Source organism: Mus pahari, chromosome 5 (genome assembly GCF_900095145.1).
Source record: "Mus pahari chromosome 5, PAHARI_EIJ_v1.1, whole genome shotgun sequence".
Classification (NCBI taxonomy): Eukaryota; Metazoa; Chordata; class Mammalia; order Rodentia; family Muridae; genus Mus; species Mus pahari.
Window position 1 is genome coordinate 145,037,659 of NC_034594.1, and position 14,202 is coordinate 145,051,860.

Here is a 14,202-nt window from a genome sequence, read left to right on the forward strand (position 1 = left end):
TCTCTCAGGGGAGATAAAGATCACAGCAGCATAGAAAATACTGAGGGGGTGGGGAAGAGTGTTCAGAGGGCCGACAGCTGGGTAGTGCGTGCACATGTGATTTCTACGGGACCGGGGCATGCAGCTGGCTAGAGATAGAAAAGTCAAAGTCTGTATTAGGAAGTGAGATTTGGTTTGAGTTTGGGGGATGGGCAATCTGAGACAGTGGCTACATCATCTGACTGTTAGACTGAGGAGAAGCCTCTTTCCATGAGGGCCAGGGAGGAGTTTAATGGGTACAGAGGAAGTTGGACGGAGAATTATTTCTCTCTCTGCTTCCTGCCAGTGTCAACCAGTCATTCTGCCTCTATGGTCCCCTTACCAGCTTGTGTTTCCACAGCCTAGGCAGCTGGCCAAGTCTCTCTTCCCAGTCAAGAGCTGCCGATATGGGGGCCCTTCTGTGGTCACTCCTGCTGCTGCTTCAGGAAGGTGAGTGTCTCTCTGCTCCTGTGTAAGACTGTCTTTATAGCCTCTGTTCTACTCGGCCTTAGGCTGGCAAGACCCTTCCTTTAGGGATGAATGTGTCAGCCCTTCTGTTGATGGGCACTGAAGGCTGATTGTGGCTCGCTCTGCAATAAACATGGGTGTGCATGTATCACTGTTGTACGTTGATGTGGACTGTGCTGAGTGCATACCTAGATGGGATGTAGCTGAATCTCAGGTTAAGTTGGGGGAATTTCTACTCTGATCTCCAAGGAATGGGTGATGGCCTTCGAGCAGGGTGAGAGAGGATATCCGGGAGACACATGCATGGGGTTGTAGTTCCAGAAGGACAAAAAGGGGAAATGGTGAAGAGATAAATGGGAACCATCTCTTCCCCTCCCTGAGCCCCGCCCCGCCCTGCCCCGTTCCCCTTGATTAACTCAGGTGCAGTGGAAATCTAGAACTACAAGAGGTAGCTAGAGAGTCCTGCGATGATGCATGGTGATGCATGGAGCTAGAGAAGGTGCTCAGAGGAGGATGAGTCATAGCTACTCTGTTACCTCACTGCCGCCACCAAGAGATATCAGCCAGGCTCTATGCATCTCTTTTTCAGCCAAAGGGTTTTCTGGAGATGATGAGGACCCTGAGGAAGTGGCTGGTGTCCTTCAAGAGTCTATCAACCTCTCTCTGGAAATACCATCCAATGAAGAAATTAAGCACATCACCTGGCACTTTCAAAACAATCTTGCCACTGTGAAGCCAGGCAAAAATGGACAGCCAGCCATTATCATGGCAGTGGATCCTCGCTACAGGGGCAGAGTGAGCATCTCTGAGTCCAGCTACTCCCTGCATATTAGCAATCTGACCTGGGAGGACTCAGGGCTTTACGACGCCCAAGTCAACTTGAAGACATTCCAGTCCCATATCACGATGTCTTACCATCTCCGTGTCTACCGTGAGTTTAGACTCCCTTTATTCTGGCTTTCCTGAGCTTGGCATGGAAGCCTGGGAGCTGGGGTAAGCCTTAAAAGGCTGAAACTGGAAGGCAGACTGCTTGTAGTGTGGTCTGTTCCAGTGCCTGAGCTTCAGCCGCAGGGAGAATGAACAGGAATGAGGAAACATTGGGTGCTAAGGCTGTTTCCATGGAGGTGCGCAAAGCAATAAGAAAGATAAAGATGGTGTATAGAGCATCAAAGGGCTCTTTTTCACCAAGGAGATTGCTCTAGATAAACAGCTCTGGAGGCCTTTATCCCCAGTGGTTTGAGGATTAATAAACATTTCTTCCCTACTTGAAACAAAATTTCTTCTCCACCTGCCACATTGAATCTACTTTGGATCTTGGAGAGATGGTTACAATGTAAAGGTCTTTGGGAGGGGGAGGAGTGATACTATTCTGTGTAATCGGTGAGGGAGAAGAGGATTTGAAGGTAAGAGGGTGTAAAGCTAAGAGAGTGATGTCAGAAGGTGCCAGGGCTGGGTATCTGTCCCTGCAACCACAAGTTATGCAGTTGTTTTATTTGGTTTTGCTTACTTACTGTTTGAGTAAAGGGCCTCTCAAGATAGCAAGAATGAATACCCAAGGCTTGAGAGACTAGGAAAACAGGCCCAACTCCAGACTGGTCAACGGGTTTGGTTTCTTCTCTTTTAGGGCGGCTGTCAAAGCCCCACATCACTGTGAATTCTAACATCTCAGAGGAAGGTGTCTGTAATATATCTCTGATGTGCTCCATAGAGAGAGCAGGCATGGACGTGACCTACATCTGGCTTTCATCACAGGACAGCACTAACACATCCCATGAAGGTTCTGTCCTCAGTACATCCTGGAGGCCTGGTGACAAAGCCCCTTCCTATACTTGCAGGGTCAGCAACCCTGTCAGCAACATCAGTTCCCGTCGCATCTCTGTTGGCTCCCTCTGTGCAGGTACCAAAGCCCAAGACACCATTCCTGAGCCTGTGCAAGTCCTGCGCCTTGGGACATGATCTCTTTCTACCATGCCTGTGACTTTTTTTTTTTTTTTTTTTTTTTGGATTTACTAATTATATATAAGTATACTGTAGCTGTCTTCAGACACCCCAGAAGAGGGCATCAGATCTCATTACGGATGGTTGTGAGCCATTATGTGGTTGCCGGGATTTGAACTCAGGACCTCGAGAAGAGCAGTCAGCGCTCTTACCTGCTGGGCCGTCTCTCCAGCCCCACCTGTGACTTTTTAAGGAACATACCAGGACTCTAGATCATAATACTCTCCTGCAGGTGCTTACTCCTGGATCGGGGAGTGTCTCCAATTTGTCAATTGCTCTGGATTTCCAGAGGACACTTCTGCACTTGGCTTGAGACTGATAGCTAGATTTCAGTCCCTGAGTGTCCGTGCACAGAATAGGTGTTTCTTGAACATTTGCCATAAGATGGGAGCTGACTATTAACCCAAGAGACATTTGCTACAAGATGGGAGCTGACTATTAACCCAAGAGCCTTTCTGAGAAACTCTAGGTAGATGTCTGCCCACTAAAATTACCAGTCTTCTACTGAACTTCTTCCCTTTCTTCCTATCCCAGATCCTGGCTATCCGGAGAAGCCTTCAATGCTCTGCTTCCTGGTCAAGAGCTTGTCCCTTCTCTTACTCTTGGCAATTCTAACTGTGGGACTCTGCATCTTCCGAGCCCAGAAAAACTATGAGATGCCAAGAGTGAGGAAACTCAAGAGAAACTGCATCAAACTGAGGAAAAGGGGGAAGTCTGGCCCTACCCCCGTCTGATCAGCTTTTGGAGTCCTCTTCTGAGCTTTGTTTCGGGCTCTAGGGAAATTCTCTGGGGGACTGGTGGGCTTGGGGATCAGAGTGGAACATCTAAAAGGGTGTATTCCCCCGAGAGACACCATCTGGCAATCAAGTCAAGTCCCATGGGGCACCTGTGCTTGATGCTTCTGTTTGCACTGGGCAGTCCAGGAAAAATGTTTCCCACCCTTCCTACCTGTCTCAGCATCTTTACTGAAGCCCATGCCCTTCTCAAGCTTGCCTCTGGGTGGGGAAATGAGTCTATTCGGGTGAATTGTTTATTTTTGCTGCATGCATCCTGTCTTTTTATTTTTTAATTGATTATTTTATTTACTTGCATTTCAAATGTTATCCCCTTTCCTGGTTTCCCCTCTGGAAACCCCCTACCCCATCCCTCCTCCCCCTGATTCTATGTGGGTGCTCCCCCCCCCACTCCTGCCTCCCTGCCCTGGCATTCCTCTATACTGGGGCATTGAGCCTTCACAGGACCAAGGGCCTCTCCTCCCACTGATGCCTGATAAGGCCATCCTATGCTACATATGCGACTGGGACCACGGGTCGCTCCATGTCTACTCTTTCCAACTTAAGTCTTAATATACTCTAAACTACACTGAGAGACTTTCTCAGCTAATTGAACTTGTGAGTCCTAAATGACAGCAGTTCATTTAGAATTCTATATAAGTGTTATGTCTAAGACTCTTTGCTTTCCTGCCCTGTCTTTATTCTGGCTGCAAATTTAACTCCTACCCAGTGTACCAAATCTACATAGAACCTGTCTCACTAGAAGGTGGAAGGGTCCCCAGGTCAGTCCTTCTCTGGGTTATAGTTGAGCTTGGTGACCTCTGTCATCTTCCTGATGCCAGCTGCTCTGAGCCCTGCTGCTCACCTGGTAGAAGTGACAACATGCTGAATCCATTGCCAAGATCTTCGATTCTTGACTTTCAGTTACAGCTGATACTGTTCAGCTGGGTGTGGTGGCGCACATCTTTAATCTCAGCATTTAGGACAGAGGCAGGCAGAGCTCTGAGTTCAAGGCCAGCTTGGTCTACAATTGAATTCCAGGATATTCAGGGGGCTACACAGAGAGACCCTGTCAGAGTTGATGGGCCTTCTGATTAGAATTTTGGGTCAATGTAGAACTCTTTGGCCCTTGCTTTTTCCATAGCTCTAGATCTGACATGCCTATCACACACTTTCCCCAAAATCAGATCTTACGTATTTTACTTAGGCAGCTGCCAGGGTTCAGGGGAGGAGCAGGAATAAGAGAAACTACTTAATCTGTAGGACAGGGTGAGTAATAAATAAATCGATGGAGGTGACTGATACACCAAGGAGGGCACTGGGTGAGATCTCAGGAGATTTTTGGTTTCGCTCTGTCATTTTTCCCCTGGTCTGGGATACTGTGTTTATCCAACATCCACTGAGCCATAGTTCAATTCCACAAAGAACACATAATTGAAAGGAAGACATAGGTGTAGCTTTTTGAAGTTCATATGTTTCCACCAAGTTGGTATGGGCTGGGATCCCTTCAGAGCCTTGGAAGAGGTACCTGCGGGGTAGGAAGAGCCATGAGGCATGATGTCTTTCTGGTCAGGCAGATGCTGCTCTCCGAAGTGTCTTCCAAGAATAGGAACAGGAAGTCTCTGGTATAGGAAGATGCATCAGGGGACCATGGAGACCAAGAGCACCTGGCTTTCAGAAAGCAGGGCACATGATCGGACTACTAGGGCAGTCTAAGAGGAGGCTCTTCCAGGAGCGGGGGACAGTTTAGAAGCCAAGTCCATGTGCACAAAGAACATCTTCCCCCGGTTTCTGTGAAGGAGGTGGGATCTCTTGAAGCTTATATGTAGAGGTTGAAAAACTAGCCCCCAATGCACTCCTAAGACTGTAAACTGATATTCTAAGGGCCAGGACTCTTGTCTCTGTAGAAAGCAGTCCTTGGCCTGAGGCTGGTCATCTGGGCCTCCTTTAGGTTCTGACCAGTCTGTCTTCAACAAAGGTCTATAGCTTCAACTTCTGTCATAGCAGGTGCCACTGCAAGGTGAAAGTCTGTCTGGAAAAAACACTTGGTATCCTTTATTCCACCCCCCCCCCCACACACAGAGAAGGACGGCACATGTCTAATGTCTTTTAGGAGTTGGCATACATATAGAAACAAAACGCCCCTGTGTGACTGGTCCAGCGATCTCCCTGCAGTTAGCAGAATCCCTTCTTCTCAAAGCCAATCTCTGGACAGAGAAAGCCCAAAACAGCCTGGAAAACGAGGCTGAAACCTGGAAGCAAGTGTACCCTTGGAAGCCAGGATAGTAACGTGGCAGTCAGTATGCTGTAAGAGACTCTTACTTGCCAATTGGAATAGCAAACTGCCACCACGGTTCCTGCCATGATGATAACGGACTAAACCTCTGAACGGTATGGCAGCCCCGGTGACATATTTTCCTTTATAAGAGTTGCTGTGGTCATGGTGTCTCTTCACAGCACTGCAAACACTACCCTAAGACAGGGGTAGTAGGAAAGACGGTGCTGCTGCTCCAGCCTCCTTCCCCCTGGTATAAGTCCTTACTGTGGCTCAAAACACCCAGGCACCTAGAAGAATGGTCCACTTTCAGGACTTACTAGAGATGGACGGCCAATTACAGCACTGGGATCATATCTGGATGGCCACTATAGGGGGTGGTGTGACAGCGACCTGGGTGTGATTAAAATCTCCCCTAAGGGTTCATTCCCCACCATGATTTCAATATGAGTTTTACGGGAGTCAGACTGTGGCGAGGACAGTATGTTGCTACCACGGGGGGGGGGGGTTCTGGAGGAACTCACTGGGACATAAATCTAGACAGTGTCGCTTGAACCTGGTGGGAAAGCAAACTGCAAGCCTGCACCCCCACAGCAGAGCCAAGCTGAGGACATACAAATTTCTGAGGGCAGCTTTATTTCTGCCTGTGGATGCAATGTCCAAGGGTGATGATGTGGCTGCCGGCGCTGAAGAGCGCTTAGGGAGCACCAGTTTTCTAATAGTGACTTCCGTTGGATCTGAACGCGGGTCCCGAATGTGCCTAGGTGGGAAATCTTGGGCAAGTTCCTCCATCTGGTCTGGCCGCTGTTCTCTCACTAATAAAGGGAGCTGCGCCCACTTCGCGGGGTCTTAGCGCAGATTACACGAGCAATAGAGTAAACCATGCTTCTACCCCAGGGCCTGGCACCCTGCAAGGATCAGATACTCCGTCCATTCGCTTTCGATCTTCGCTGTCAGGGTGCCTGTCATTTCTTCCCCCCTGGGCTTATTTCTCTAGGTTGTTGGTGCTAGAAGCTCTGGCAGCCCCAACCTAGGAGCTCAGCCCTCAGCAAGCTACACACAAGGGAGGAGCCTGGGCAAAAGCTGGGAGCTCGCCAACACAGACAGGTATTTCCAGTCCAGCGAGAGGAAATGGGTGGGGGTGGGGATAAAGATAGAAGAGGAGATCAGATGGGCCCCAGACTTGGGTGGATCCCCAGGGAGGGGGCGGGGAGTCGTGCTTTCCTCCAAGTGCTCCTGCCCCTGGCTCAGATTTCAACCTTCGATGCCTCCTTTGTGGCACGCTTGTTCAGAAAGGGGAGAAGGCCACAGGTAGGTTATAAAGGAAGGAGGGCATGCAAGCAGCCTGCAAAGTGGGTAGGCTCCTGCGGTCCTAGGTGTCTGACCCAGTAGTCCCTCTGACGCGAGGCGGGAAGCAGCGATCAGCCTTTCCCCGCTTAGTTGTACAGAGCTCCACGAGGGGGCGACCAGAGCCCACGTGCGACCGCGTCCTTCTCTCTTGAAACTACAACTCCCAGGCGGCTCGGGGGTCCCGCCCGCCTTGCTCGGCCTCTGTTGGCTCCAATTGGTCGCCGCGGGAGGGGGATTGGCGGTCTCCAGGGCGACGGGAGGCGCTCGGGGCATCTAAGGCGGGGAGGCGGGTCCGCCCCCTATTGTGTGGCTGCAAGAGCTGAGCTGTGCTGTGCAGAGCAGGTGAGGGTGGGGGTGTCCTGGAGGGTAGAAATGGGGTGCCGGCGGGGACAAGGGGAGCAGCGTGGAGTTGTGGGGGGGGAGGGGAAGCGGGAGAGCTCTAGAGAGAAGTGAAATTACCTGGGGGAGCAGAACTAGGGTAGTTCTGGAAGCGAAGTGGAATTACTGATGGGTGAGCGGGGGTTCCCCGAGATCTGGAAGAGTATTAGAGGTAATGTAGGGGGAGTTCTTGGCGGGTTCCAAAAGAAAGGCATTCCAGGAGCCAGAAAATGCGAGGGAAAAGAGAATTGTTGTGGTAGTCTATCAGAAGTGTATTGTGGGCTGAGCCCGGGAGGATTGGGGGGTAGGGGATTCCCGGGAGAGCGGGGTGGGAGGTGGGGGAGAGAAGGAAAAATAGGGAATTCTGGAGGAGGCCAGGCAGGAGTGCGAAGACCTGCTGCAATTGGAGATTAGTGTGTGAGAAGCTGGAATTTTGCAGACACTGTGAAAAGTGTATGACTGGGATGGGAGTCCTGAGAGAAAGGAGGAGTGCTGGGTGGGAAGCCCGAAAGGACCGAGGACGGATGGGGAGGAGGAGTTGGAAGGGTTTCAGGAAAAGTGGGGTAAAATCGGGGATGCCTTGGTCATCAGGCATTCTTGGTTGGTAGAGCCAGAAAAGAATGGCTTCTATATGGTACAATTTGAAGGTTTTCTAGGGAAATCCGGGAGAGCTGGCTGGGTGCAGCAGAAGGCAAGGGGATTACCAGGAGTCAGGCATACGGGGATGTTATGCAGAGAAGCAGGGATGATACTCCCCTGTGGAGGGTATTCTGCAGACACTGCTGAATCGTGGGAGGCCAGGAAGAGGGTGGAGGGTGGAGGCCGAAGAGCAGAGTCCACCTGGGTTTGCCAGGCCCAGGTCAGGGCACTTTGGTCCTTTGTGACTGCCTTAGACACTGAGGGGGGTGGTGCTGGTGGGAGTGCCTACCTTCCATACTCTAGGGTTCTTTTTGTGTGTCGTAGGGACTCCAAAGCTTGTTTGTTTTCTTCCAGATCAGGCCTTTAGGTTAGGGAAGGAAAGGCCTGGCAAATCCTGGTACCCCCAGGATACTAGAGAGGACTGTGTGGGAGTAATTAGGGTGAAGCACTAAGTCAGGGTGTCTGGCAGCATCATGAAGAAAGTGACTACAGCTCCCAGCCCGGGATCTATATCTGTCCAGATCTGGAGGATGCTACCTCCCTCTCCCAACCCCCCACCCTCCAGCAGGTGGGGAAGGAAGGCTAGCTCCTCCTCTCCCAAGCCCCTGACTCACTGGGCTGCCAGAAGCAGTGTGGACTGAGTGGAGACAGGCTCCAGGGCTCCCCACAGAGAATGGGGAGTGGGGTGAGGAAAGGGGTGTGGGTAAGGGGCTAGATTCTATCTTAGATTTGCTCTAGACTAGCTGTTTCTGAGTAAGAGCCTTAGGATTCCAATGGTCAGACCAGGAGAAAGAGGGAGAGGGAGAGAGAATTCGAGATATGCTATTTGTTGCCTTGCTGATATCAGGAGGAAAGAAAAGGTCCATGGTGGTCTTCATCTCCAGGACTTTCCTGATAAACCCTTTTCCTCTTGTGTGAGGCACCCCTCGTTCCCTTTGCTCACTTTGCTAAGGACACTGTAACACTTGCCGGGCATTCCCAGAATTCTCTTGCTTGTCCTAGGATCCCTGTCCTTACCTGTGCAGCCTCCACCAGACAGCACCCTCATGCTCACTGATGTTCCCATCCTAGCTTCATCTCAGGGCTTCCAGATCTCTGGTTTGGGAGCTAGGAGCGTGGCTGTGGTAGAGTCTGGGAATGAATCCTTAGAGTTGATCTCCAGCAGTGTGACCCAAAAGATCCCTCTGGGCTCTGTGCAGGTCCCTTTCTTTCCTCTACACCCACTTTTTCTTCCCTGTGCCTTGCTCGACCAGGGCGTTCTTCTGTGCTCCTCCTCTGATCAACTCTTTTACATTGCCTTATATTTTGCATTTAGATCTGAGGCCCTCCAGACGGGAACAGCTCCCTCGGGTGTTGAGTGAGCTAGGCACCAACTGGAAGAGTGAGAGCTGAAACGGGTTGCCTGAGGCGGATCAGAACTCTCTGGGATTGCCCGGGCAGCGGACATTCCTCCGGCCCCTCCATCTGGGCTCCTGTGGATAGGAGGGGCCGGGCGAGCAGGCCAGCTGGGCTATGATTTGGTGTCTCCGTCTGACCATCCTCAGCCTGATCATCAGCCAGGGGGCTGACGGTGAGCCAGACCCCAGGGAACCAACAGTTCAGCGTTACCCCGGGAATGTGACTGTTCCGCAAGGGGTCATCTGTGACAGTTTGAGAGTAGGAGAGGGCTAGGGCTGGCTCGTAGAGGTTGGGGTTCCCCCCAATCGCGCAGTCTTAAGGAAACTTGAGAGCTGTTGATGACACCTTCCCCCTCCCGCATCTCATTCTGATCCCTTGCTGTTCCCTCGTGCTACCCACCTCATAGGTCGAAGGAAGCCTGAGGTGGTCTCTGTGGTGGGCCGGGCTGGGGAGAGTGCAGTGCTGGGCTGTGACTTGCTGCCTCCAGCTGGCCGCCCCCCTCTGCATGTCATCGAGTGGCTGCGCTTTGGATTCCTGCTTCCCATCTTCATCCAGTTCGGCCTCTACTCTCCCCGAATTGACCCTGATTACGTGGGTAAGAGTTGTCCTTAGGCGGGAGGGGGAGTGTCACCAACAGAAGGTGGGTCGAGTAGGCTGCTCTGTGCTCCCCCGATCTCATCTCCCGCTCTGCTGCTCTGACTGCTTAGCAAGCATGGCCCTGCTATCCCCCATCATATTCATCCATCGAGGGACTGATCCATTTGTTTATACTCGATGCATGCACACATTAGAGCTCTGCTGTTTGAGCGATGGATGGCGTGTTGCATGGGAGATGCTGCAGCTGTATTTCAAGGATCCATCCCAACTGACTGTTTGACCCTCATCTCATGCAACCTCCCAGACTCCATCTTGATCCTCGAGTTTCCCCACCCAGCCCCATGCTTGTCTCTGGATCTACTACCTGCTGCTCTATCTATGTCACCCCCCTTCCCTGCCGACCAGAATGCCAGTTTGGAGGTTCCAGACTTTTAGGGAGTGGGCTAAAGGGACAGCAGAGTGGGTAGGGTTGTGGGCTCTTTGGGTATGAGGAGCATAGACTGATTCTGAGTCGCAGAGAGCATGGACACAGACAGGGGTTACTGGAGCAGGCTCCAGTTCAGTTCCCCAAAGGTATAGGCATAGATGGGATGGGATGGGTCCGTTTCCAGAGGCTACAGTAGAAGCATACTGTGTGGGTCTCCCTAGAGTCTTCTACTGCACCCTAGCTTGTTCTTAATCCTGGATGGAGCCTTAATCTGAGCGACTTACTATAAGGTCTCAGAGAGTCTGTGGGAGGCCCTAAGGATGGATTTGGGCTGCTGGGTGAGAAAGAGATGGTGCTTCATTTTCAGAACTGAAACCCAGAAAAGGCCACCTGGGAAGATGTTGTTGGGGTACCTCTTCTGCCTCTGGTTTGAATCCTGAGGGAAATCTTGGGATTGGCTAAGCTGAGAGAGGAGGAGGTGCTGGCAGGTGCCCGCCCGCCCGCCCGCCCGCAGGAGAGAGTTTATTTTCAAACTGGGGGCAGTTATTGGCAAACAGCCTACTCTGGAGTGTGTGTGTGTGTGTGTGTCTACACAAGCCCTGGGGACTTGATGAAAGGGGGCCCCAATTAGCAGGAGGAGAGAGAATTGGTACAGGCACAGCCAGCCTTCCTGTCTGTGCCTGCCTGTGCCCAGGGGGCTTTGGCTGCAGGGCTAAAGATGGACAAATTCAAATTATTGCCAGGCTGAGGTGTGGGGGGCTGGGGGGTAGGGGTGGGGGTGGTGGAGGAGAGGTGGGAAGGGCTTTCCTTCAGACGCCACGCCACCTGGGAGATGCGGGACTCTGCCTTTGCTCCAGCGTCAGTCTGCTCTGGGCTCTGGGCTCTGGGCTCTGGGCGGACAAGCTAAGAGATGGCTAACTCCCTGTCTACCTGTGGTTCTTATCTAGCCTGCAAACCTTTGTGTTTCCGCCCTACTTCTAGCCTTTGTCCCCCCCTCCTGCCCCTGAAGTGGCCTGTAGCTCTTGAGCAGCCACAAGGGTCCTGCTTTGGTGAAGACCCCAGAGGGAGGCCTCTAAGCCCATTAACCCTTTATTGCTTCACAGTTCAGAAGGGGCCTCTCTGGCCTTTGTGCAGGGGACTCACAATTGCAGTTGCTAAGCAACAGGAGGTGGAGGTTGCTGAGGACAATGCTATTCTGTCATAAACCCTGTGGGCAAGTGGAGGGGAAGATGGCCTGGGACCGCCATGAGGCGGGTGGCCTAGAATATGGGGAATCGTAGCTCTGGGAACCACACTGAAGCAAAGCTGGTTTTAGGGGCTCTAGAAGCTGTGGGGTAGAGGATCCTGGCTGTGTAAACTAGTAAGGAAGTGGTAAAAGGCAATATAGAGACATCTAGGACTGCTAGATTAAGTAAGCTACTATATTTAAAGCATTTAGCACAGCACTTGGGTGGTGTGAAAGGAATTGGGGAAAGGCAGTGTCTGAATCCCTGAGACTGGCTTTTGGATTGTGTCCCTTGGGAGTTTCAGGGACGTCCCAGCAGAGCAGATGGGACTTGTGCTTTCTGACGGCGCTAAGTTGCTTGGTGAATCAATTCCGATTGTTCCAAGCTGACTCTACTAATCTCCCCTAGATTCTGCCTTTGATCCTTCCAAGCTGTCTGCCTCACTTCATCGTCCCAGAATGTCTCCTCGTGCCCCTGTCTTCATAGTAAAGTATGTGGGCACAGTCACAGTCGTGATGTGAACTTCTGTGTGAACGTACACTTGACTCTGTTCATGGATACATTTAGTGTGGGCTTCTTGCCTTTTCAGAGCCCAAGAGAGCAGGCTCTTTCCTTTTCAGATACTGCATGTAGGCAGATCTGATGTCCCTTAGGTTTGGCCTTGTAGGTGGAGGGCAGGGCTATAGGAGGTGTGCCCAGGACACAGGAAATCATAGGACTGCCACTCTGGTCACCTTGCTTTGAAACACTGTAGCTTTTCTGGACCTTCTAGGGAAGTTAGTTTGTACAACATGCTACCCTGAGTATTCTGGCTAAGAAGGGACATGAGGATTGTTAGTGGTTAGCTGGTAACATTTCTTGAATGGAATCAGAGATTGGGCTCAGTGCCCTGAACATCCCTGGATTCTAATGGCAGCGTTCAGCGGAAAACGCTCTGATTTGGTAGACTGGGCTTGATCTCCTAAGAGCTGTGCGATTTTTGGAAAGAAGTTTAACGTCCGTTCCTTCATCGGTGATGGATTTGGGGGAGGATTAAATATGGTGACAGTGTCTAATATTACATAGCTTGTCTTAAGTGTTCAGCCTTTCTGTCTTCAACCTGGAGCTCAGGGATCACCATGATGAAAACCTCTATCCTGTGGGACCTGGAGTAGGCTGCGGTCTGGGCTCTGCACGGCTCGGTGGTCTGGCAGAGTAAGGTGAATGAGGAATCCTGCAGCATTTTTATCTCCTGGGTGGGGATTATACACCTAGACTTCTAAGTAGGCCCACCCATTCTAAAGAAGCCACACCCCAGGGACCAACTGAGCGATCACTGACCACTAAGATCACTAGCTACCCTAGATCTATGACTCTCATCTTTCCAGTGGCATCAAGGAGCACACAGGCTGAGTTTCTGCTTCAGATAGGCCACCCTAGAAGTAGTGCAGAAACAGCTTGGAGGAGTGCGTGGTACCCAGGATTGCTACTGTCACTATCAGGGAGGGTTGGGGTAGGCTGGATGCTGAACAGGTGCATCATCTGGGCGCTACATTTGCCTGTCCTGTGAATTTTAGAAAATACCGCTCATTCACACCAAAGGTTAAAGTGAGGACGGGCAACTGGATAACCCAGGTGAGAAACACTACGGGGCTTCAAGGTGGGAGATGGCAGGGTGGGAAATACTAAGTCTTAGGAGGTGGGATCTGCAAGATGTGACAAGTCAGTAAATAGCAGATGGTGTTAGGAATCCAGGTTGAGCCAGGCTCCCCATCGGGCAGCCTGATGCATGGTGTTTGGAGCAGTTCACTGATGTAGAAGAAGAAACAGAGGTGATATGTTATCCGATGAGGGGTGGGATCCAGATTGAGTGTAGGCTTCTGGTTTCGAAGACGCATCTTACTTATTTGTGTAATAGCCTTTATGTGAGCCTCCAGCCGTGCCAGGTGCTCCACACCTCCCCTGCATCATCTCTTGGCTTCCACCCCATCCCAGTTTCTCCCTCTCTCATTTTTGACTGAGGAAACTGAAATTGACAGGTTGAGTAACTTGCTCAAAGGAGCGTGCGGCTGAGCTGGACTCGTGCCTGGGTATGTTGGGGCCTGCCAAGCAAGCGTCTTACTCACGTAGAGTGCACTGCTAGGGGTGTTCTGTCAGGGTGCCGGGTTCCCTCAGAGGAAGGTCCTGCGGGACGGGGCGAGCACATGGCAGTCGGCCTAGTGGTCTGCTATGGATGCTGAGCTGGTGGGAACGAAGGGTCTGTTTGTGCTGTGGTGTGGGGCTTTGTGGGACTGAACATGGTCAATCAGCTGGGGCGTAGAGGGGCTGGGCTGGGCTGGGAGGCTGCTGACGCTGCTGCCTGCCTGGGTTGGACTCTGGCCACTCTAAGGCGCTTAGGCCGCTGATAATAGCTCTGGGAGATTACAGGCTTTGGTAGATGAGGTATGGATCCCTGGGAGGGCCCCAAACACGGCTAGAGATTTCAGGGACAGAGTCCTCTAAAAGCAGAAGTATCCCCCAGAGAACTTATATCTTGGTCTTAAAAGTACCTCAGGGCCGGGCAGTGGTGGCGCACGCCTTTTAATCCCAGCACTTGGGAGGCAGAGGCAGGTGGATTTCTGAGTTCGAGGCCAGCCTGGTCTACAAAGTGAGTTCCAGGACAGCCAGAGCTACACA

General features: G+C 51.7%; 2 protein-coding genes across 3 annotated transcripts in view; both read left to right on the forward strand.

Annotated features, from left to right (window-relative positions):
• The first annotated feature begins 294 nt into the window (after positions 1 to 294).
• Positions 295 to 3,527, forward strand: Slamf9 (SLAM family member 9). Its single transcript, XM_021199064.1, has 4 exons — positions 295 to 468; positions 1,076 to 1,417; positions 2,111 to 2,383; positions 3,019 to 3,527. Exons 1-4 carry the CDS (start codon positions 426 to 428, stop codon positions 3,216 to 3,218), a joined length of 858 nt encoding a protein of 285 aa, XP_021054723.1. The 5' UTR covers positions 295 to 425; the 3' UTR covers positions 3,219 to 3,527.
• Positions 3,528 to 9,218: 5,691 nt separating this feature from the next.
• Igsf9 (immunoglobulin superfamily member 9) overlaps positions 9,219 to 14,202 on the forward strand; it is a 14,608-nt gene continuing 9,624 nt past the window's right edge. The window contains exons 1-2 of one of the 2 annotated variants that reach the window (XM_021198628.2): positions 9,219 to 9,469; positions 9,704 to 9,892. In XM_021198628.2, the coding sequence (XP_021054287.1) occupies positions 9,412 to 9,469; positions 9,704 to 9,892 (247 nt within the window). In that variant the 5' untranslated portion in view covers positions 9,219 to 9,411. The remainder of the gene's footprint in view (positions 9,470 to 9,703; positions 9,893 to 14,202) is intronic. The other variant, XM_029539229.1, reaches the window with a different exon arrangement.

What these genes read in the sequence shown, in the direction of transcription:
- Slamf9 (XM_021199064.1), top strand. Translation starts at nt 426, where the DNA reads ATGGGGGCCCTTCTGTGGTCACTCCTGCTGCTGCTTCAGGAAG. An exon ending in TTACCATCTCCGTGTCTACC is followed by an intron (nt 1,418 to 2,110) that starts GTGAGTTTAGAC and finishes CTTCTCTTTTAG; the next exon opens with GGCGGCTGTCAAAGCCCCAC. An exon ending in TGTTGGCTCCCTCTGTGCAG is followed by an intron (nt 2,384 to 3,018) that starts GTACCAAAGCCC and finishes TTCCTATCCCAG; the next exon opens with ATCCTGGCTATCCGGAGAAG.